Consider the following 23,814-nt stretch of genomic DNA (forward strand, 5'->3'; position numbering starts at 1 on the left):
TGGTGCAGCACTACATCTCAGCGCTAGAGGCATCACTACAGACGCTGGTTCGATTCCGGGATGTGATTGGGAGTCCCGTAGACCGGCGCACAATTGGCCCAGTATCGTCCGGGTTAGGATTTGGCCGAGGTCGGCCGTCATTGTAAATAATATTTTCTTTCTTTAACTGACTTGCCTAGTTAAATAAAGGTTAAGTAAAACAAAATAAAAAAGGATGCATATTAGCACATACAGTAATATGCTAAAATATGCCAAAAAAGACTTCAAATATCTTCTCATGAACCATAGGACCAAATGTGGAATGTAGGCCCATGGCACATGTCTTACCCTAGTTTTTGTTATAGGGCGGCAGGGTAGCCTAGTGATTCGAGCGTTGGACTAGTAACCGGAAGGTTGCAAGTTCAAATCCCTGAGCTGACAAGGTACAAATCTGTCGTTCTGCCCCTGAACAGACAGTTAACCCACTGTTCCTAGGCTGTCATTGAAAATAAGAATTTGTTCTTAACTGACTTGCCTAGTTAAATAAAGATAAAATAAAAAAATGTGTCCATTTAAACCACTGTAAATCCACTTCCACAGTGGCAGCATAGTTCCTGCATGATAAAGTGCTTGCTTTGTTATCCAGCTGATCTTGTGTACTTTCTATCATCATGTGAACCCTGTTAATTGCTGCTCGCAGCTATATTTATTATTATTATTATCATCATACGGCATGTGTAAAAAAAAAACATAATAATACTTACATATATTCTAATATCATATTCCTGACTGACAATTGCATTTCACATCAGTGTTTACAGGTGCCGATTCGGCCTGTACACTCAAAACAAATGAGTTATGTGTAAATCCAAATAGAATGTAAGCGAGAGGCAGCCTATGTATAGGCTATGCTTGTGTAAGTAAGTGGCTCAGATAGGTCACAGCCTTTGGAGTTTTAGGCCACATACAAACTTCATGACGAAGTGACAACCGACAAAATTGTGTGGACATCTTGATCTTCAGGTCTTCTTTGTGTCTGTGACCTGATGAGACATACCGTCACTATTCACGAGGGAACTGGAATGTAAGATCCTTATCAGAATAACCAGACAGGAAGGCTCCTTCTACACATTCCAAGTTCTGAATCTCAGATATCACATTGTGTTGGAGGTTTTTTTGTTTTGTTTTTACCTTTATTTAACTAGGCAAGTCAGTTAAGAACAAATTCTTATTTTCAGCCTAGTGGGTTAACTGCCTGCTCAGGGGCAGAACAACAGATTTATACCTTGTCAGCTCGGGGGTTTGAACTTGCAACCTTCCGGTTACTAGTCCAACTCTTTAACCACTAGGCTTCCCTGACGTGAGTTATTACAGATGCTTTACCTAGATTGTCTTATCAATCAATCTCTTGTCTCACATCACATCACACCTACCCACTCACATACATGACAAACCTCTCTGTTATGTAAGGTATTATTGTCCAGAAAGATTTATCTTTCATCAGCAGCTAACTGGTTGAGAGGCACCACAGTCAGTCTGTGGGACTGACACATGGTGTTGCTATCACTTTGGCCTTGTCATGGCTTGCCCCTGTCATACCTGAGTTTTATGGTGTTTGGTGGGGGAGTTGGGGGCTCAAGTGAGCGTGAGTCATACTCCCAATACAAACCATAGAGATATGCCAGGGAACAGCCGCTCCACACAGGCCTCCATATGCATGCAGCATCAGCGCCGTGACAGGATGATTGATGAGGAGGTGTGTCATAAGAATGCAGGCGGAGCATCAGGGATGTTTCAAATTCTACATCCCAAACTCACCTCAGTTAATGACTATGTGGGCTTCTCTAAACCAGAGACTTTTCATTTTCCTCCTCGTGCTGCTACCATTTAGCAGAAGAAGAATGAGGAAGAGGGGACAGAATTTGGGTTTTTGAAATGGATTTCATGCGCTTTACCAATCCTCTGGAGACCTGGGTGATTGAGGGCCCCCAGGAGAGAGTAGCTATGGAGGGCCAGTGGGAAGGAGGTGAATCTGGAGATTCCCTCATGCTTTCAGGGGCCACTTTCATGTCTAAATCTAACGTGGGGACACTGATGCGGTCTGATACAGAGGACTCTGGGGTGGAGATCTGTTCTGAGGCTTCTCTCCCCTCCTCTCCTCCCTCTGTGTCCACGAGTAATACAGATATTGATCCTACAGTTAGTGACGAGGATGGATTCCCCTCTACCTCTTCTCCATGCTCTCCTGTTCTCTCTCTGCCATCTTCCTGCTCCTCTTCCTCCCTGTCCCTCTGCCCCAGGGCTCAGCGGCACAGGGAGCTGGCTGCGGTCATGCACCTAAAATTGGAGCAGGCACTGAGGAGGGCAGACTCTGGAGACAGAGACGCTGTGCCCCGACAGCGGTGTCACACGGCTTCACTACCATCACCTCACACAGTGACCCATATACAGAGGGCAAGTCACAGGTCAGGGAGTGTTGGTCTGAGGAGGACAGTCAGCCAGTCAGTAGTGGAAGAACAGGCCTCAACGGCTCTGCTGCAGCACAGAGGAGGGCTCTGCCCACATCACAAGACACTGCCTGCTCAGACAGACACAGAGGTAGGTTTATATTCAAAGGAGTTGTTTACTTCAATCTCATGATTCTCTGACTGTTTTCTTACCTTGAAAGTAGTAGTGGTTCAGAGTGTTGTGCCAAAAGGTTGCTGGTTCGAATCCCAGAGTCAACTAGGTGAAAAATCTGTCTATGTGCCCTTGAGCAAGGCACATAACCCTAATTGCTCCTGTAAATTGCTCTGGATAATAGCATCTGCTAAATTACTAAAATGTCAATGTAATCTAGAGTTTGGGACTAGACAGTGATCCATAGTGTTGAGTTCTTTTTCCAAAATCTCCACCATCTGAATGTTTGGCCACTTTTTCCTCTTCTTGGTTGTATAGGACATTTTCAGTAGTCATTTGAAAGTTTATTCCCAAATGTATTGAACGTACATTAGAATCGGATTGTTATCACTGTTGTTGTTGTTGTTATGACAGATGTTATTACTCAAAAACATATTACACAATATGCCGGACAGAAGTCCATTGTCATGTTCAAGCGGTATACTGAACATAAATCCTTTCATGTCCTTTTTTTTTTACAATGAACTGAAGGAATGTCAGGGAGGAAATGAGCGTTTTACCATTCCCAGAGTTAACAGTTGCAACACACACACACACAGTTAGACACACAGAAAAACAAACACTAATTGCATCGACTGAATCACTGCCGTGTCTGTGGGTTGTCATCTATCAAATCTGTTAGCTTTTTTTTAGGAACTCAGACTTTTAACTTTCTGCTGCTGAGAGTTGTAATAGTAGAATGTATTTTCGAAATGTTGTAGTGCATGGGCAGTTTTCCTCTTGTTATGTCATTCACTGACAGACCTTGGAGAGCTGTTTTAAACCTGTCAAATCAGATGTCCAGTTGATCAATTGCTGGCTATGTTAGCTGGTTAGCCTGATTTACCCATCTAGCTATCTAAATATTGTAGTTATCATGACAAGATTATGTGCCCAGGGGCTTCGACGCCCCAGGGGGCCCACATTGATTTTGTTGAGTCACTCAGGTACCATAGCACACACAAGACATGGAAAAAATGTGTATAATTGCTGGAAATTATGTTTAAAACTGCAACATTTTCGATCAAGCCTCATGGCCAAATGTGTAGAATTGCAGGGAATGATCTTTAAAATGGCAGCATTTTCTCTCCGCCAACAAGAAGGGTGGGAACAGTTTGAACAATTTCGGGTTGCATGGGTCACGAGGTGGTGTTTGTTACTATGCTAGTAAATGACAGTATCCATCCGGGCCTACAGTCTGTTGTAGAGTATCAGACAGTGAACCAGTCTGTCCAGGTGAGCAACAGGAATGAGTGGAATGGAGCCAAGCTGGTGTGGGGCTGCCTGGGAAGATGGAGTGTGTGGGTGATGTGTTGAGCAGTCTGCTGTGTTGTTGATAAGACTGTGACGGACATGCCGCGCTTCTGCGTCACATGGCGAAGCGAGGGCAGTCCCATTGGGGAAAAATGCTTGATTTACTCATTTTGACGGAGATAGTATTTAATCGTTATACAAATGATCCGTTTTCTGCACCAAGGATTCCTCTTTGTGTAGTTATTATCCAGTGGTCATGTAGAGTGTTGACCATGTTTGGTGTAATGAAGCAAAGAGATGCTTGTGTTTCATGTTTGCCTCAGTAATAGAGGATCATTAAGTCTTATTAAATGGGGATATTAGTCGGTGTATGTGGAGGTCTTTGCTCTCGCCAGGACTCAGAGACAGTGTGCTGAGTGTTTATGAGGAGGGCAAAGGTCAGTTAAAGGCCACCTCATTAGCTTAGCTCTCTTTGGGGAAGAAATCTATTTCCTGCTCCTAATGACGGTGCACTTTATGTATTTGTATTTAATAAGGATCCCCATTAGCTACTCTTCCTGGGGTCCAGCAGAATTAAGGCAGTTATACAATTTAAAAAACATTACCATACATTCACAACAGATTTCACAACACATTAAGTGTGTGCCCTCAGGCCACTACTCTACTACCACGTATCTGCAACAAATGTGCATTGCTGATTAGTTAGGTCTGCTGCCCCAGAAGTCATAGCTTTAGATTGCTAATATATTCAGAGCAATAAATGTTTTGTGAAGTAATATATTTAATTTACTGTATACTTTTCCATGTGCACTGTTACCTTCCTGCATGTGTCGTCTTTACAGATCAGGGAGAAGGATGTGTGTGAGGAGGAGTATGAGGGGCTCACCCCTGGGCTGGGCTACCTGGAGCAGGTATGCCGAATGCTGGAGGAGATCGCCAGGCTACAGCTACGTAACCAAGGGTTACAGGTGGAGATGGATGCTCTCCGGGAGCAGCAGGGGAGCCAGGTAAAAAGATATGTTGACATTTGGCATCTCAGGATCATGTGTAAATAAAGAATTATGTGGATGAAGTTATAAACAAGTCAATATTTGACAAGATGTGCTGTGACCATTGACACAGTCAGTGTAACAGGTACAGTTGAAGTCGGAAGTTTACATACACTTAGGTTGGAGTCATTAAAACTCATTTTTCAACCACTCCACAAATTTCTTGTTAATTAACAAACTATAGTTTTGGCAAGTCGGTTAGGACATCTACTTTGTGCATGACACAAGTAATTTTTCCAACAATTGTTTACAGACAGATTATTCACTTATAACTCACTGTATCACAATTCCAGTGAGTCAGAAGTTTACATACACAAAGTTGACTGCATTTAAACAGCTTGGAAAATTCCAGAAAATGTCATCATGGCTTTAGAAGCTTCTGATAGGCTAATTGACATAATTTGAGTCAATTGGAGGTGTACTTGTGGATGTATTTCAAGGCCTACCTTCAAACTCAATGCCTCTTTTCTTGACATCATGGGAAAATCAACAGAAATCATTCAAGACCTCAGAAAATAAATTGTAGACCTCCACAAGTCTGGTTCATCCTTGGGAGCAATTTCCAAAAAACTGATACCACTTTCATCTGTACAAACAATAGTACGCAAGTATAAACACCATGGGATCACGCAGCCGTCATACCACTCAAGATGGAGACGCGTTCTGTCTCCTAGAGATGAACGTACTTTGATGCGAAATGTGCAAATCAATCCCAGAACAACAGCAAAGGACCTTGTGAAGATGCTGGAGGAAACAGGTACAAATGTATCTATATCCACAGTAAAACAAGTCCTATATCGACATAACCTGAAAGGCCGCTCAGCAAGGAAGAAGCCACTGCTCCAAAACCGCCATAAAAAAGCCAGGCTACGGTTTGCAACTACACATTGGGACAAAGATCATATTATTTGGAAAAATGTCCTCTGGTCTGATGAAACAAAAATAGAACTGTTTGGCCATAATGACCATCATTATGTTTGGAGGAAAAAGGGGGAGGCTTGCAAGCGGAAGAACACCATTCCAACCGTGAAGCACGGGGGTGGCAGCATCATGTTGTGGGGGTGCTTTGCTGCAGGAGGGACTGGTGCACTTCACAAAATAGATGGCATCATGAGGGGAAATGATGTGGATATATTGAAGCAACATCTCAAGACATCAGTCAGGAAGTTAAAGCTTGGTCGCAAATGGGTCTTCCAAATGGACAATGACCCCAAGCATACTTCCAAAGTTGTGGCAAAATGGCTTAAGGACAACAAAGTCAAGGTATTGGAGTGACCATCACAAAGCCCTGACCTCAATCCTATAGAAAATGTGTGGGCAGAACTGAAGAAGCATGTGCGAGCAAAGAGGCCTACAAACCTGATTCAGTTACACCAGCTCTGTCAGGAGGAATGGGCCAAAATTCACCCAACTTATTGTGGGAAGCTTGTGGAGGGCAACCCGAAACGTTTGACCCAAGTTCAACAATTTAAATGCAATGCTACCAAATACTAATTGAGTGTATGTTAACTTCTGACCCACTGGGAATGTGATGAAAGAAAGAAACGCTGAAATTAATAATTCTCTCTACTATTATTCTGACATTTAACATTCTTAAAATAAAGTGGTGATCCTAACTGGCCTAAAACAGGGAATTTTTTCTACGATTAAATGTCAGAAATTGTGAAAAAGTTTAAATCTATTTTGGCTAAGGTGTATGTAAACTTCCGACATCAACTGTAATTAACCAACATTTGACTTGATGTTTCTATCCGTATAGAATTCAGAACGCAACCAGTGTGACTTCAAGGCTTCTGACGAAGGCGGCCCCTCTGCCAATGAAAGACTTGAAGTCAAAGATTATGAGGACTTACCCTGCCAATCATCTCATAGCAATAGTAATGTGCATCAGCATTTTCGACATAGGTCAACATCGGACACAGTACTCATGATGGGACATCTAAGTGAGTTACCATCCAATGTTAATTCCCACAGTGTAAACTGTCAAATACTGTGTCATCATTGGTGTATTTAGGTTGAAACTGAAGGTTTTGAATTGTGTGTGTTCTAGAGAAGGGGAAGGAAGTGTCTGGAAGGAGGTCCCGGACAATAGAGGATCTGCTTGAGCATCCCGAGGATGATGAACAGCAGGTGAGATGATGTGAACTCAACTCACACACGCACACGCACACATACACACAGCCACACGCACATACACACAGAAGCATGCATGTATGCACAAACACACACAGGAACAAGCATGCATGAACACACAAACATGCACGCACACACGCACACTTACTCATATTGTATACACACTCAAATAGACAATTGTACACTGCTGCTACTCGCTGTTTGTCTGTTACCTATGCGTAGTCACTTTGCACATTGACTCGGTACTGGTGCCCCCTGTCTATAGCCTCGTTATTGTTATTCTTATTGTGTTACTTTTTATTATGACTTTTTATTTTAACCTACTTGGTAAATATTTTCTTCTTCTTGAACTGCACTGTTGGATAAGGGCTTGTAAAATAAGCATTTCACGGTAAAGTCTAGACTTGTTGTGTTCGGCACATGTGGCAAATAAAGTTTGATTTGATTTTGATATTTAAGCTGTATTTCTGTATTTGTGTGTGTTGCTAGATGCATGCAAACCTATGGTAGAGTATGTCTGTGTGAAAGTATGCTTGTGTCTATGTGTAAATGTTTTTTGAATGAGTCTGCATCAATGTCTCCGTTGACAAATATCTACTGTATGTTTCTCCCCAGGAGAAAGAAGAATCAGGAAAGAAAGAACAGGGAAGTAGGTCAAAGACCTGGAAGCTGAAGATTGGCTCTCTGAGGAGGGAGACCACAGAGAAAACCAGGTGAGACAACATTGACACCTAGAGGACAGTGTGTGTGTGTGTGTGTGTGTGTGTGTGTGTGTGTGTGTGTGTGTGTGTGTGTGTGTGTGTGTGTGTGTGTGTGTGTGTGTGTGTGTGTGTGTGTGTGTGTGTGTGTGTGTGTGTGTGTGTGTGTGTGTGTGTGTGTGTGTGTGTGTGTGTGTGTGTGCGTGTGTGTGTGCGTGTGTGTGTGTTGTCATACTGTGCATGATGCTCTTATAAAATGTCCATGGCTGCTCTAACATGGCAGCCAAATGGGAATGATGCACTGTTGCATAGATAATGCAGTGTGCTGAGGAGCTGTGGAGAGCACATATTTAGCCTAGGCATCTGTTCATGATAATTCACTCTGACCCATCCAAAATGGCCTCTTTGTTTACAATCACACATAGGCTTATGTTAGTGGCCTACCTCAGTTTCACGAGGTCTTTCTGCCCAACCCCCCAAAACAAATATATGTTTTAGGACTTCTACACATTTTGCCATGGGGCAGAGAGAAATATGTGCAGCTTTATAGCTAATCTCATCTCAAAATTGTGTAGTTGTAAAGCTAATTTCTTGCTATTCTACACATTTTGCCATGAGGCAGAGAGAAAATGTTTCAGTTTTAAAACTAAACATTTTGCTATGGCTTATGACGTGTTCATATGCTATCTGGGGGGAAAAGGCCCCCAACCAGTGTTTGTTGGGCCCCCCACAATGGGGGCTGCAGAGTGGGGTGTGGTACACCAGTGCTTGCTGTACATCGAAGGAATTATGTTGTAAGACATAAATATTAATTTCAGTGTAATCTTTAATGGTTCTGGTGCATGATTTTTCTTTCACATAAAGCCAACAGATGAATTCATCCGTGAAGAAAGCTAGCGGGCGTTGGTTGGGACAGCTGTTCAGGAGCAGGAAAGCTGTGCCAGAATGAGAAGAGCAGAATGTTCCAACATTACAGTCATTGGTAACATTCCTCCTCTAAGACTTGGAGAATGAGGACATATACTGTAGCACTTTTTACACAAAGCTGTGGATGAATAGGACATTTTAAAACGTTTTCTCCTCTCAAGGGTTTTTACATGACATCTGTTTAAGCAGTAAGGCCCGAGGGGGTGTGGTATATGGTCAATATACCATGGCTCAGGGCTGTTCTTATGTATGACGCTACGTTGAGTGCCTGGATACAGGCCTTAGCCATGGTATATTAGCCATATATTACAAACCCCCGAAGGTGCCTTATTTCTATTATAAACTGGTTACCAATGTAATTATAGCAGTAAAAATAAATGTTTTGTCATACCCGTGGTATACGGTCTGATATGCCACGGCTTTCAGCCAATCAGCATTCAGCACTCGAACCACCCAGTTTATAATCTGATTTAGCCACTCTCTCTTGTATTCAGGATCCTGAGATGGCTCTAGAAAATGTTGTTGGTTTTCTTATGAGCTATCTGAGCTTATTAAGATGTCAAATCAGACCTGGGCCAAAGCAAGGAAAACTGAAAGGTGGCAATCTTTCAGACAACTGTCAATTTGACAATCTTTCTCGAAAACTATCTCGATTACGAAAGCTATACTGAGCAAAAATATAAACGCAACATGTAAAGTCTTGTTCCCATTTTTCATGAGCTGAAATAAAAGATCCCCCAAATCTTCCATAGCACAAAAAGCTTATTTCTCAAAAATGTTGTAAATGTTAATTTCTCTATCATATAAGCCACCTCTAACATTGTTATAGAGAATTTGGCAGTACATCCAACTGGCCTCACAACCGCAGACCACGTGTAACCACGCCAGCCCAGGACCTCCACATCTGTCTTTTGCACCTGCAGGATCGTCTGAGGAGGGGGAGGGGGGTGCTGAGGAGTATTTATGTCTGTAATAAAGACCTTTTGTGGGGACCTGGCTTCCAAGTGGGTGGGCCTATGCCCTCCTAGGCCCACCTATGGCTGTGCCCCTGCCCAGTTGTGAAATCCATAGGTTCAGGCCTATTGAATTTATTTCAATTCCTTCTATGAACTGTAACTCAGTAAAATCTTTTAAATTGTTGCATGTTGCATTTATATTTTTGTTCAGTATAAATCAAGCTATTTTTTTATGCTCTATCTCAGAATTTTGAAAAACAGCAAATGCACTGAAGCATACAAATTCACCTTCTTCCCTGCCTAATCAAGTCCTGTCTGACTCTGGCATTATAACTGAGAAGAATGGGATAAGTGATGCTTTTAATCGTCATTCGGCAGGCTTTTTACTTGAGAGAAATGGTGGTTTAATTGACCCTGGTCAGTCAATAGACTGCTCTTTACTCTGCCAGCCTCTCGCTGACTCAACATTTAACCCGTCAACTTGTAGTTCATCTTTGTTTTCATTTAAACAATTTACTACTTGTGATGTGCTAGATGCCTTGCTTATGATTGATGTAAATAAAAAATACACTGTGACTGATATTCTTGATCCATTTTTCCTGCAGCTCTCTGCCCCCCTGATTGCTGAATCAATAACCCGTATTTTAACCTGATGATTATATCTGGTACTATCCCCAACGTTTGGAAGGCGGCCCATGTACTCCCCCTTCACAAAGGTGGTGACCCTTGTGAACTAAATAATTATCGCTCTATTTATAAACTTTCTTGCCTAGTTAAAATTTTAGAATCCTTGATTAATTCTCAGCTAAGATCTTTTTTATCTTTGAAATGTATTCTAATTGTACATCAGTAGGGTTTTAGACCAGGTCATAGCACTATCTCTGCTGGATCCCTAGTTATTTACGTTTACATTTTAGTCATTTAGCCGATGCTTTTATCCAGAGCGACATACAGGAGGAATTAGGGTTAAGTGCCTTGCTCAACGGCACATCGCCAGATTTTCCGGGAATTCTTAACTGCTAGGCTACCTGCCGCCCCATTAGTTATTTAGTTATAAATTATGTGGTTAACTGTATGGATAAAAGGCCACATTGTGTTGCCCCCTTCATTGACCTGTCAAAGGCCTTCGATACTGTTGATCACTCACTGCTAATTTAGAGGTTTTCCTCAATTGGCCTAGACCAGGCTGCATGTAACTGGTTTAAAAATTACTTGACAGATAAAACTCAATGTTTAAATCAGGTTTTCTGGACATAACGAAAGGTGTCCCGCAGGGTTCGATTCTGGGTCCTGTACTTTTCACTGTTTATATTACCAAAATTGACAACCTGCACTTGTATGCCAATTATACTGTTGTAGATGCGATTGCCGCCACAGTTGACCAGGCTCTATCTGAACTACAGTCTGCCCTCTTGTATTAGAAAAACATTATTGACCTGAGTTAGTACTGTATGCAGGTAAAACTAAGAAATGGGTCATGCCTCTCGGTAAATAGTAGAAAGCAGATTGTTCAGTCGACATTCCTATTGGTCCCAGACTATGATGACATCATCTACAGAATATGAACACAGCTGCCATCTCATTAAAGCCATTAGATGCAGTTTATCACAGCACACTGCGCTTTATTACGGGCGACAATAATAGTACTCACCACTGCATTCTCTACCAGAAAGTTGGTTGACCCTCTTTGATGACACATAGGTTTTCATGTTGATACATTGCTATGTTTTCATGTTTTTACAAAAAGTCCCACTGTGTCTAACATCATTACTAAACTTTAGACATATGAGTTACCTCACCTGGTCTCAGGGATGGCTAACTCTCGACCCCAGTTGCTATGCACCTGATCATGATGACCCCAGTTGTTATGCACCTGATCATGACTACCCTAGTTGTTATACACCTGATCATGACGACCCCAGTTGCTATGCACCTGATCACGACGACCCCAGTTGCTATGCACCTGATCATGACGACCCCAATTGTTATGCACCTGATCACGACGACCCCAGTTGCTATGCACCTGATCATGACGACCCCAGTTGTTATGCACCTGATCATGACGACCCCAGTTGCTATGCACCTGATCATGACTACCCCAGTTGCTATGCACCTGATCATGACGACCCCAGTTGCTATGCACCTGATCATGACTACCCCAGTTGTTATGCACTTGATTAGTTCCAGGAAAATAAAATCTTCCATGAGAAAAGGGACGATTTATTTATAGTAACTGACGAGTCATCAGCACTCCAAATAACCCTGTGTTGAAATGTATAGGCAGTTCATCATAACAATTACACCTACACAGAATCACAGACGATTACCAATGTAGCGCTTATTATTGACAGTAAACTGCAGCGGTAAATGACGCGTGGAGGAGTTATAGTCTAATGATGAACTGAGCTATAGGGCTTTTTCCTCTTTCACCACAAGACAGAGGTGTCACTTCAGATAAAGGTATAAACATCCTAAATCATCAACCTAACAACCTTATATAATAGTCTCTACATGACTGAACATCTACAGCCAGTTCAGACCAAACAGCAGTGGGTTTTTTAAAATCATTTGTTTATTCTTTATTGACCAAGGTTGAGGGGATAGGCCTCCCCTAGCATTCCCATGTAAAGAGATGTCAATGACAAACACATCCGAACAAGAGACGGGGAATAGGATTCATACTTCATACATAAAATACATTTATTTGCTATTTCCCTGTTTTTGTCTGCAAGACAGTGTCCTTCACGATCCATTTGACCCAGACCGCATCCATCTGTGCTATTAAATATAGAGATACATCTGTGTGGGGTTGTATGTATGTGAGAAGAGAGAAGGCGGGTTGTATGTATGTGAGAAGAGAGAAGGCGGGTTGTATGTGTGTGAGAAGAGAGAAGGCGGGTTGTATGTATTTGAGAAGAGAGAAGGCGGGTTGTATGTATGTGAGAAGAGAGAAGGCGGGTTGTATGTATTTGAGAAGAGAGAAGGCGGGTTGTATGTATTTGAGAAGAGAGAAGGCGGGTTGTTTGTATGTGAGAAGAGAGAAGGCGGGTTGTATGTATTTGAGAAGAGAGAAGGCGGGTTGTATGTATTTGAGAAGAGAGAAGGCGGGTTGTATGTATGTGAGAAGAGAGAAGGCGGGTTGTATGTGTGTGAGAAGAGAGGAGGCGGGTTGTATGTATGTGAGAAGAGAGGAGGCGGGTTGTATGTATGTGAGAAGAGAGAAGGCGGGTTGTATGTGTGTGAGAAGAGAGAAGGCGGGTTGTATGTGTGTGAGAAGAGAGAAGGCGGGTTGTATGTATGTGAGAAGAGAGAAGGCGGGTTGTATGTGTGAGAAGAGAGAAGGCGGGTTGTATGTGTGTGAGAAGAGAGAAGGCGGGTTGTATGTATGTGAGAAGAGAGAAGGCGAGTTGTATGTGTGTGAGAAGAGAGAAGGCGGGTTGTATGTGTGTGAGAAGAGAGAAGGCGGGTTGTATGTGTGTGAGAAGAGAGAAGGCGGGTTGTATGTATTTGAGAAGAGAGGAGGCGGGTTGTATGTATTTGAGAAGAGAGAAGGCGGGTTGTATGTATGTGAGAAGAGAGAAGGCGGGTTGTATGTATTTGAGAAGAGAGAAGGCGGGTTGTATGTATGTGAGAAGAGAGGAGGCGGGTTGTATGTATGTGAGAAGAGAGGAGGCTGGTTGTATGTATTTGAGAAGAGAGAAGGCGGGTTGTATGTATGTGAGAAGAGAGAAGGCGGGTTGTATGTATGTGAGAAGAGAGGAGGCGGGTTGTATGTATGTGAGAAGAGAGGAGGCTGGTTGTATGTATTTGAGAAGAGAGAAGGCGGGTTGTATGTATGTGAGAAGAGAGAAGGCGGGTTGTATGTATGTGAGAAGAGAGGAGGCGGGTTGTATGTACGTGAGAAGAGAGGAGGCGGGTTGTATGTACGTGAGAAGAGAGAAGGCGTGCCAGTTTGGCCCCTGCCTAGGTCTCTACATGATGCCACAGGAGGACAGGGGGTTGGCGATCTGACAGGTGCAGGCTGACTGGCAGTACTGGCGTACCGTCTGGTAGCAGCTCCGGTCGGCCTCCCCGCCCCACTGCACCGGGCCATTGGGGTCAGAGGGCAGCCGGCTCAGGATGCTGGTGTTGATGGCCAGGGCAGCCAGCCCATAGTCAGTGAACAGCACCGTCTCACGCCTGCACGTTGGGCACGAGATGAACTTGTACTTGGGGCAGGACTCGTAGAGGATCTGCAAGCACTCCTCACACACCGAGTGCAGGCAGGAGAGGATGCGTGGACGCTTGCCTGCAAAGTTGTAGGTGTGGCCGCAGGTGGGGCAGTCCAGGGGCTCACAAGGCATCACGGGCCCTGAGGAGGAAGAGGAGGTGGAGGAGGAGGTGGAAGAAGAACGCAGCACGTACTGGTTGACTATGACGTCCTCCATCTTGTAGTGGAACTGGTGGTAGCAGATCTCTGCGGTGCTGGCTTTGCGCTGGGCCAGGTAGCTCTCCCTGCGCCCCATGGGAGCTGGGGGAGATGAGACCATGGGTCTGGTGGGGGGCAGGTCAGTGCAGGTCATCTCCAGGGCTAGGTCACTGCACGCCTGGTTCACAATGATCTCTCCCTCTCCCCCTCCATCCCATGCCACCCGCGGGGGAGGGGTGAAGCAAGGCTGGGTGACTGGCACCGTGCATTCCCGGGGGAACTTTTCCGACTGGATGATCTTGACGGTATCCATGGGGATTGTCACAGGCTGCCGCCTGAGGCAGGACATGGACATTAAGCTTATTTGTGTGTCTGTGTCTTTGTTAGAGAGAGGGGGCTGTGGGTGGTTCAGCGGGCAATGCCCCTGGCTTGGATTGGGCGTGGGGTGGGGCTCTGAAGTGAACTGGGGGTGTCAAAGTCAGCCATTAGAGGGGACATGGGGACGTATGATTCTGTCCATTGTTTCAATTAGAAGGCCTCCCACGTCTGTGGTGCTGTTACCCTGAGTCTTTATGTGGGACAGAAGGACTGAGGACTAAAGCCAGAGCCCTCAAACCTGGAGCAGTGAAACAGACTTCCCTATCACACAGAAACACTGTCCGCTGATAACACTACTGATAGACAGCGATAACAGTCCGAGCCTGGTAGTTAGTCCTCTTAAAACTAGTCTGTGCAGTCTTAGATATACAATAAAGATATGTACTGGATATTCAACCACAGTAACAGCTGAACACCAAACAGGACTCAACACATCAGCACAAAGATATGTTTTCAGTGATAACACCAATAAATAATCTTATATGTACATATATAGATACTAATATGATACACTTTCACAACAGGGTTGTGAAGAGTTCTACTCTCTCAAAATGGAGAGCTAAAGCAGCACAGGCTGTTCAGTAGTAGTTCACTCTGTATTGTCTCACACAGCGTCCTGTGGCTTGCCAGGGGAAACTGACTCAAACGGGGCTTGCTTGTTTCTAGGTTGTTGCTGCTTAAACCAGAACTTCCTTCCTGTTTCTGAGGCTGTGGAATGGCCTTGTGTGTGAGAACAACCTGTAGAAACTCTGGAACCTCCTCTCTCTCTCTCTCTCCCTCTCTCTCTCTCTCTCTCTCTCTCTCTCTCTCTCTCTCTCTCTCTCTCTCTCTCTCTCTCTCTCTCTCTCTCTCTCTCTCTCTCTCTCCTCTTAGTCAAATATGGTTTTGTGTCCTTTGGCTTCCTTGACTGGAGTCTGATAAGGCAGAGGTCTTTTTTTAGGAGGCAATGGAAATCCCCAGCTCCTTAACAAACCACTCCTGAATTCCTCTAAGGAAGGGATGCTTGACTTTCAAACTGAGTCCTCCCACTAGGGTAGCTGATAAAGGTCTCTAGGGAGACCTTGTCCTCGTCACGGTCTGTCTGTCTGTCTGTCCCTCAGCGGTTCAGAGTGACAGCAGTGGCCTCAGACAGTCAGATGGTGTGACTGTCGTCCTCACAGTCCTCTTTGGCTGAGTTACCTGAGGAAGGAGAGTTTGATAAGTTAACACCACTCACCAAGATGAATCACACATGAATCTGCCATGACTATGTATTATTGTTAACTAATGTTATTGCAATACTATAGGATGGATGTGATACGATATGTGGATGGATATGGATACTCTCTCTATTTTAAGACATGCCTCTTTAGGGAGTACACTGAAATATTAAGAATAGAGCACCCTCCTTTGAAATCCTTAATAACCGTAGAGAAGGGGCTCTATTTTTTTACCAAAGCATACTGTGGTTGTAGTTGTCTGAAAGAATGATGAGTCTGTGTGGTTTTAGTCTCCTCACGCCGCTAGCGTCCTATCAACTCCCGTTATCATCCTACTATATGGTGCATGAAAGAGATGCATGTTTGGTCAGCGGCAGATGAGCAAATCCATCGCTATCATGTGGGTGTGTGACTCGGTTTCATTAAGCAGGTGGTGTAAATGTTTGATTGGATGTAATACTATGTCTGTTTCCACGGCAACACAACAAGGAGTAAAATTGCACATCTTTTCTCTTCCACACAAGGCTCTCGTCATACGTGATGCACGAAGAGAGAAGGAGAGAGAGAGAGAGAGTAGTGCAGCGGTCCTAGTTACTATTAATGGTCTATTTCTCTATGCGTTTTACTGTGGTTTCCTGCCCCCAACCTCCCTTTATGATGCCTGGCTAATTCAAGTCAATACTATATGTCTACAGTGTATATTTTTCACCATTGAGGTAGAATAGTATTCATAATTCCCTTCAGTGTCCATTCATCCATCCACGCTACCACACACATACCAGACACCTGAGGTACAGTATGTACAGTATGTACAGTATGTACGGTATGTAATCATGTCAGTCAGAGACAAGGGAGCTGTCTTATGATGTTGGACGAGCAACATTCAGGCCGACTGTCCGAAGAGCCTCACAGCAACACACCCTCGGAAATGAATCATGCCAAATGAACATCTCATTTGGCGACAGTGATGTAAAAATGGAAGCTGATGACGAAGGAGGCCTCCTGCTGAGGCGTGACGTTAGTGCCTTGTGATAGACGCCCCTCTTCAGTTATGTAAGAGGCTAATATCAGCTGTAGCAGCCCTACATTAGCCAGTCAGGCCTATGTTGTTAAGATACCAGGCCTCTCTCTCTCTGTCTGTCTGTCTGTTTGTCTGCAGCCCTGCCCAGTAGTCAGCCTGCCTGCCCAGGAATTAAACTAATGAAATCATGTGCTGAACATTTGACCCTGTCAGCACAAACAAACAAGGGAGAAAAGGGAGAGCCGGAGAGATGGCGATAGCAGCACTCTGGCGAGAGGAGAGACACAACACACACATTCCTACATACGTACGTACACACACACTAACACCAAGAACACTCTCACCCATAACATTTTAGGACACACACAAATTGAATAGACAGACTAACATGCGTGCAGAGATGCTATTAAACGCTAATAAACCAGACTACTTATAGTCTCATCTTCCATGGACTCATTACAGATTCAAGAATACAGTTAGTATAGAAAGTCATGACCCCCTTTCAAAATGTTCACCTTTTGTTGCCTTACAACCTGAAATGAAAACACATCAAATCAGACTTTTTCCAGCTTTATTTACACACTGTAATCCACAATATCCAAGTGAGAATGTTTTTGTTTTTTTTACTCTGAAAATGTATTAAAAGTAAAACAGTAAAATACCCTATTAGGATAAGTGAACATCCCCCTGAGTTAATACTGGGTGGAACCAGCTTTTGCTTGAATTACAGCCATAAGTCTCTATGAATACGTTTCTACTAACTTTGCTCACCTAGACTGTGTAATATTTGCCCATTCTTCCTTGCAGAATTGTTCAACCTCAGTCGGATTGCATGGTGACCACTCACGGTCGTGAAGATGGTTCACGTTTCAACATGACAATGACCCAAAGCACACTGCCAAAGCAACCATACAGTGGCTGAAGGACAAGAATGTCCTCGAGTGGCCTAGTCAGAGCCCCGACCTAAATCCCATCCAGAATCTGTGGGATGACTTGAAGAGTGCAGTCCATGAGCGGTCGCCATGCAATTTGACTGAGGTTGAACAATTCTGCAAGGAAGAATGGGCAAATATTACACAGTCTAGGTGTGCAAAGTTAGTAGAAACGTATTCAGAGAGACTCATGGCTGTAATTCAAGCAAAAGCTGGTTCCACCCAGTATTAACTCAGGGAAGTTCACTTATCCTAATAGGGTATTTTACTGTTTTACTTTTAATAAAATATATATACTGTATATTTTTACTTGGACATTGTGGGTTACTGTGTGTAAATAAAGCCGGAAGAAGTTTAATTTGATGTGTTTTCATTTCAGTCTGTAAGGCAACAAAAGGAGAACATTTTGAAAATGGGTGATGACTTTCTATACCAACTGTACATGTCGTCTGGATTATTCACATCCATTGTCATTTCGCAACGCATGCTTGTGTGATTGTTTATGTGTGCTGGTCTGTTTTTAAAAATGTTCTAGATTATTTTGGAAATTCCTGAAAAACAGAACCAATGCAGAAACAAACATTACCAACAACAACAAAAACACCCAGAACATCCCCACCATCTTCCACTCCCCCATTCCTACCTCCCTCCATTTTCCTACACACACACACACCTAAACTGCTGAGTCCAGCTGTCTCCCTCACACTGCCTTCTGGCTGCATTCCACCTGTGCAGTGCAGTGCAGGGAGCAGGAGAAGGACACGATGTTCTGACTGAGTCAGACACTATCAGCAGGCTCTCTCTGCATCTCCATGACACACACCTTCACCCTCAGCCAGGTGACCTGAACTGGACCAGGCAGAATGACTGGTTGACTGGTACCTGTGCCTCTATAACACACCCAGCAACAGTACACAGAGAATGTTGACTATGTTCTGATTAGTATCCACAGCTCTGTCTTGGCTGATAAAGGTGTGTGCTGCTCTGCTCTACCGTGTGGTGGTTATAATGTATTATGATTACATAAATGGTATAATGACCTTAGAGTTGGCGGTGGACAAATCCCCAGATGTGTCCCTGTTGACCGCAGTGAATCTGCATAAAGTGCTATACTCTAAATGCCTGTGAATTCCATAAAGCACCGCTTAATGTTGTCGTTTATTAGTATAGGCCTATATAATGCTGATTATGATAGGATTCTAATCCGCATGGTTGTTTTTTAAATCATTAGATGTTGGTCGTTATCATTTTAATGTCTGCGCTGTGCTACCATAAAGTGGTATTCAGATGTGTACATTCAATGTTGTCAATGTGTAAATCCATCCACTGTAAGAAATCTGTTTTCTGAATTCTGACTAGAATGTTGATGTGCATTCTGCTCTATTCTTTATACATAATCCTGTTGAGATTGAATGAGGAGATATGAGGGGTGATTATGTTAGTGTATGTGTGAGGGGGAGGTTAAAGAATTCAACTCCTTCCATTCAGGAGGGGGGCAGCAGGTAGCCTAGTGGTTAGGGCGTTGGGCCAGTAACCAAAAGGTTGCTATATCGTATCCCTGAGCTGACAAGGTAAAAATCTGTCGTTCTGCCCCTGAACAAGGCAGTTAACTCACGGTTCCTAGGCCGTCATTGTGAATAACTTTGTGTTCTTAACTGACTTGCCTAGTTAAATAAAGGTTAAAAATACAAATGAATAAATAAAAAATTCAAAGCAGACGTCAGCCATTTTCTCCACAATTCATTACAGTCAAGTACTCTTTGTGCTCCCTCTCTCTCTTCTCGCCTCTCTCTCTCTCTCTCTCTCTCTCTCTCTCTCTCTATGGCAACATGGCAGGCCACAGAGCTTGTTGGTGTCTACACCAGCAGAAAAACTATAACGATAATGGCCCCTCTTGACACACAGCCTCATGAAGGACTTATGAGGGACACGTCGAGCCACATACAAATCAATATCCCAGTGGCTCGATTGATTAAGCTGATTGATTTTTGTGGAGACTTATGCCTCAGCTCAGGGAGAAGCAGACACAGACACTGTTGCTGCGATGAGGAGGGGTGTAGATGGAGATCTGTAACTGATGAGCATGTGTGTATTTGGGGAGCTTGCCTCAGTGAGAAGGAAGGAGCAGGTTTAGCGCGGTGGCAGCGTGTGGGAGTGGTGCGACAGTGGCAGCAGCAGTTATGCAATCACAGCATGGTAGCAGGAAAGAGCACTCGGACTGCAGTCAGCACCAGCACAGTGCATGGTCAATATGGAGATCCCTCAGTGCTGTTGACAGCTACAGAACAGGCAGTTCCAGCCAGGTCCTGCCCCTCCCCTCCCAGAGATCTGTCATATGTCATGACCTCTGGGGATATGATACCTCAAAGGTAGCCTTAAGATACTCTTTCCCCTGCAGTCAACTGACAATGGAATATCTGTGGACTGAATCGGACCCCCCACCAGGTGTGTGTGTGTGTGTGTGTGTGTGCTTGTGTGTGTGCGTGCATGTGTATGTGTAGCTTATGCATACGTCTGTGTGTATGTCTGGGCGCGGGCATGTGTCCAAGGAATGGAGGATTGTGATGCAACAAGCCTCTCATCTGCAACAAAGACACGGTACTACGGCTGTAGGATTTTAATTTGACACCCTTTTGCCGCAGAAGGAGAATAATTCTGCAGCAGGAGGATTTGAATATCTGAAGAAGTGGTTAGAATCGCCGCCAGAGGGGAAGCTGGAAGTGGTGTTTGTATACAGTGCACACTGTAACTACACTTTACCTTATGTAGGCTACGTGCAGGCAACAGCGCGACTCGTGTTAACTATTATGTGGATTATCATAAATTAGCATTTTTGTAGGGGGTAGATGCATTTTTCATTTGGGAAAATCATTTTCTTTAGATCAATTGTCTTATTATATGTTGAAGGCAAGCAATAGGCAGAATAAATGAATGGTTTTCTCAGTGCCTGTGTAGTCCAGTGGTTACAGCCACTGACCCTGGAACACATATGCCAGACTTGGTGTTTGTTTGAATCTGGCCCTTTGACTCATGGATGAACGTTTATATTTTGACGCATTAATTCACAGTGGTTACAGGGTTGATTCCTCTTGGTTACAGGGTTGAAACAGAAACAACTCAAAGGTTAACAGTTTAGGCGTTAATTCCGAGTTGTTAAGGTTAGGGCTGTGGTTTGGGGAAGTCTTAAAACTAAATGATAAAAAATGACACGCCTATGGATCATCAGTATTCATAGTATTCTTACTGAACTGCCATAGAGCATTGGTCTAAGCAGCGCACTCCGAGCCTAGCGAGTGCTGGGCGATATAGTGGCCAGCCTGAGTCTACATTGGGCCCACAAGTTAATTACATTAATTTCAATGTTTTCAAGAAGTAAAACAAATAGTCTGATAATTTACACATCAAAGAAGTGTCTCAGCTCAACAAAGTCGTCTTTGGGTCAAATGCATTAACATCTTGACAGCTTCACGAAATAACATATTAAAGCCACACAATACAGGCTTTCAATCCACACCAAAGACCGGAACTATGTTGACAAATAACACATAGTCTAAGTATAAAGCGTGGACGAGCATCCACACTGGAGGAAAGTGTATCGTTCTACCGTCGTGCTACATCTGTCAATCAACTGATGGTCCAAATCAGCTCATCAACTCTGACAGGTAAACACAGTAGCATATTATCCGTTTTCACATCTTTCATTATGTGACAATGATAGGCTAGCCTACAGAATGTAGCCTATTGGAATATAATCAAATAACAAGGGGCCTATTGCAACCGTCGATGGCACTAGATTATCGCCAGCTGATGTCTCATCAATACGCTCTAAATTCACCTGCACAGCTGATCTCAATTGCAACCATTATTGGCCACCTCTACCGCGGCCTAAAATATGATGTCGGTGTTTCCTTAGTCCTGCTTGCAACCAAAGTAAATCGCGATATTTCGCCCTCTGGCTGGTATTGTAATCGGAAACAACGTAGTCCTTTTTAACAAACTAGGGGCAATTCATCTATTTGACAAGAATTCCGTATAATAATGATAAAGTGTTTCCTCGTTTACCACAGAAAATCTATCGTGGCAATTTACCCGACTCTTTGTATGAATGGAAACTAATGTTAGTGTAGCCTATTGTTATTTTTTTATTAGTTTCCTATTTATGTTATCCAAAAGGGTCTGGTAACGTCATATCTATTCAAGATCGGGGGTAAAATATCCCTGGACTGTCCATTTGAAATGTGTGAATATATCCAGTCAATCTAGGGGATTGAGTTAGTTGTGCCGGTAGGGCGTGGGCCAGAATCAAACCCACGGCGACACAGTAGACCACCTATATGTGGCCCTAACCTCAAGACCTTAATTGAACTCAATTTTGCTGCATTTCAAATACATGTTTGTACATTTGAATGTTGCAATAATAGGACCTAGGCCTAGCGTTTGAGCGAGGGAGAGAGAAAATGATTTTGATAGCAAGCCCTGATCCAAATGACTCGACTGCCCCCGCATCGAGAGAAAGATAACTGCTCTTTATCAGGGACTTAAGAGGCTCATTATAATTTCCTGATGCAGCAGGAAAATTCTCAGTGACAAAAGAGTGATCAAGGTAAGATCTGACATCTGGACAAACACACACAGACACACACACACACCAGCACATACATTGGCACACACCCAATATGGAACACACATGCACAAATATTCCACAGAGCCCCCTTTCGGTGTACACAGACACATTGATGCATCCTTGATCAAGCCTTTTACCTGTGTTGTTGTTTAGTCCTGTCGTAACATATCGTCTCCCAGTTCTCTTACCACCTTGCTGTGTGTTGTTGTTGTTGGTTTTGGATATCACTGTGCTGTGAGGTGACAATAGTCTTGTTACAGGGTAAAGCTTCCATGTGCGTGTGAAGCTGATAACATGGCCCATTGGTCTCAGTTCGTCTGAGAGTAGAACAGAAGGTGTTTTGCCAGAGGGACAGAGGAAGAGGAGGAGAAGGAGGAGGAGAGGAGCGACGGAGGCAAGGTGATCATTCCTGTCTGTGAGACCCTGAGAACACAAACGATGGAGGTGGAGGGAGGAAGGGAAGGTAAGATGGAGGCTGAGCTGTCGAAGGATGGATGCGTCACTCCTTCCTTTAGTCACAGTGATGGAGGACAGAGACTGGTGGTGGAGCCCACCTCTTCTTCTCCTCTGTCGGTTCCCTTCGTCCTTTAAACTCTCTCCCTCTCACCCTGTCGTCTGCGGTGTAGCCGAGCAGCAGTTTCTAGCAGCTTCCTCTCCATCCCTCCTCCTGTCTCTTTCTCTCTGCCTGTCAGTCAGCCAGCCAAATAGGTTGTGTGCTCCTGTGATGCCTCTCTGGGTATCTTCCTCTCCTCTCTCTCTCTCTCTCTCTCTCTCTCTCTCTCTCTCACACTCTCTGGTCTCAGAGCCTCAGGTCTTCACTGATGTCTTTCTTTCATCCTCTCTTCTTTTCTTCCACTCAGTCGTTATCTCTCCCCCAGTGGCGTCACTGTGCTCCTTTGCTCTCGCGGCTGCCGTTTGTTAGCCTTGCTCCTTCTCCGCTGCTGTCAATGCGCCTCTGTGCACACACTCACACACTGGCTCACGCATACACACACACACACACGCTTGTTCTCTGTTTCTGTCTCCCTTACCATATGTATGTGGCTCTCTCTCTCCCTCTCTTTCTCTCTCTCTCTCTCGATCTCTGTCTCTGGACCTGACAATTTCTATTGCATGTTTTCTCCTCCCCCTCTCTTGCTCTCTCTCTCCTTGCTCTCTCTCTTATCTTGCTCTCTCTCCCTCCCTCCCTCTCTCTCTCTCTCTGCAGTCTCCGCTGCAGTGCCTCTGCAGGCTGGATCACGTTTTCTAGTTGCCAGTGAAAATATTTCAGCCAATGAGGGCCCTGAAAACCCACCCCCCCCCTTCTACCCTACACTCACTCACACCACCTACTGAAAGATGGAGGCTATGTGCAGAGAGCACTGAATCATACTCCATATACAATATTAATCCATCACACACAAACAAAAACATATTCTCGGTACACAGGACAGGCACACAGGAAATACAGGAAGCTGCTAACAAACAGATCTGATCTGCAGAGTGCAGCACTAAACATAAATCCAATAAACAAATTCATTCAAATATGGAATATTTAACAGCACAACACCCATGAATCATACTGCATCACATTACAGGCCAACATACATATAATGAGC

General features: G+C 43.9%; 2 protein-coding genes across 3 annotated transcripts; one reads left to right on the forward strand and one right to left on the reverse strand.

The window, feature by feature from the left end:
* The first annotated feature begins 1,780 nt into the window (after nucleotides 1-1,780).
* si:dkey-106l3.7 (uncharacterized) lies at nucleotides 1,781-10,230 on the forward strand. Its single transcript, XM_035776164.2, has 6 exons — nucleotides 1,781-2,577; nucleotides 4,734-4,898; nucleotides 6,700-6,883; nucleotides 6,991-7,070; nucleotides 7,689-7,786; nucleotides 8,636-10,230. Exons 1-6 carry the CDS (start codon nucleotides 1,915-1,917, stop codon nucleotides 8,718-8,720), a joined length of 1,275 nt encoding a protein of 424 aa, XP_035632057.1. The 5' UTR covers nucleotides 1,781-1,914; the 3' UTR covers nucleotides 8,721-10,230.
* Nucleotides 10,231-12,534: 2,304 nt separating this feature from the next.
* rnf208 (ring finger protein 208) lies at nucleotides 12,535-23,396 on the reverse strand. 2 transcript variants are annotated; one of them, XM_035776165.2, is made up of 2 exons: nucleotides 22,354-23,396; nucleotides 12,535-15,619 (listed from the first exon to the last, which is right to left on the reverse strand). In XM_035776165.2, exon 2 carries the CDS (start codon nucleotides 14,415-14,417, stop codon nucleotides 13,626-13,628), a length of 792 nt encoding a protein of 263 aa, XP_035632058.1. In that variant the 5' UTR covers nucleotides 14,418-15,619; nucleotides 22,354-23,396; the 3' UTR covers nucleotides 12,535-13,625. The 2 variants fall into 2 exon arrangements, with proteins under 2 accessions (XP_035632058.1, XP_052381695.1); XM_052525735.1 differs by having other exon boundaries at nucleotides 23,248-23,393.
* Nucleotides 23,397-23,814: the final 418 nt, after the last annotated feature.

This window comes from Oncorhynchus keta, chromosome 9 (genome assembly GCF_023373465.1).
Source record: "Oncorhynchus keta strain PuntledgeMale-10-30-2019 chromosome 9, Oket_V2, whole genome shotgun sequence".
Lineage (NCBI taxonomy): Eukaryota > Metazoa > Chordata > Actinopteri > Salmoniformes > Salmonidae > Oncorhynchus > Oncorhynchus keta.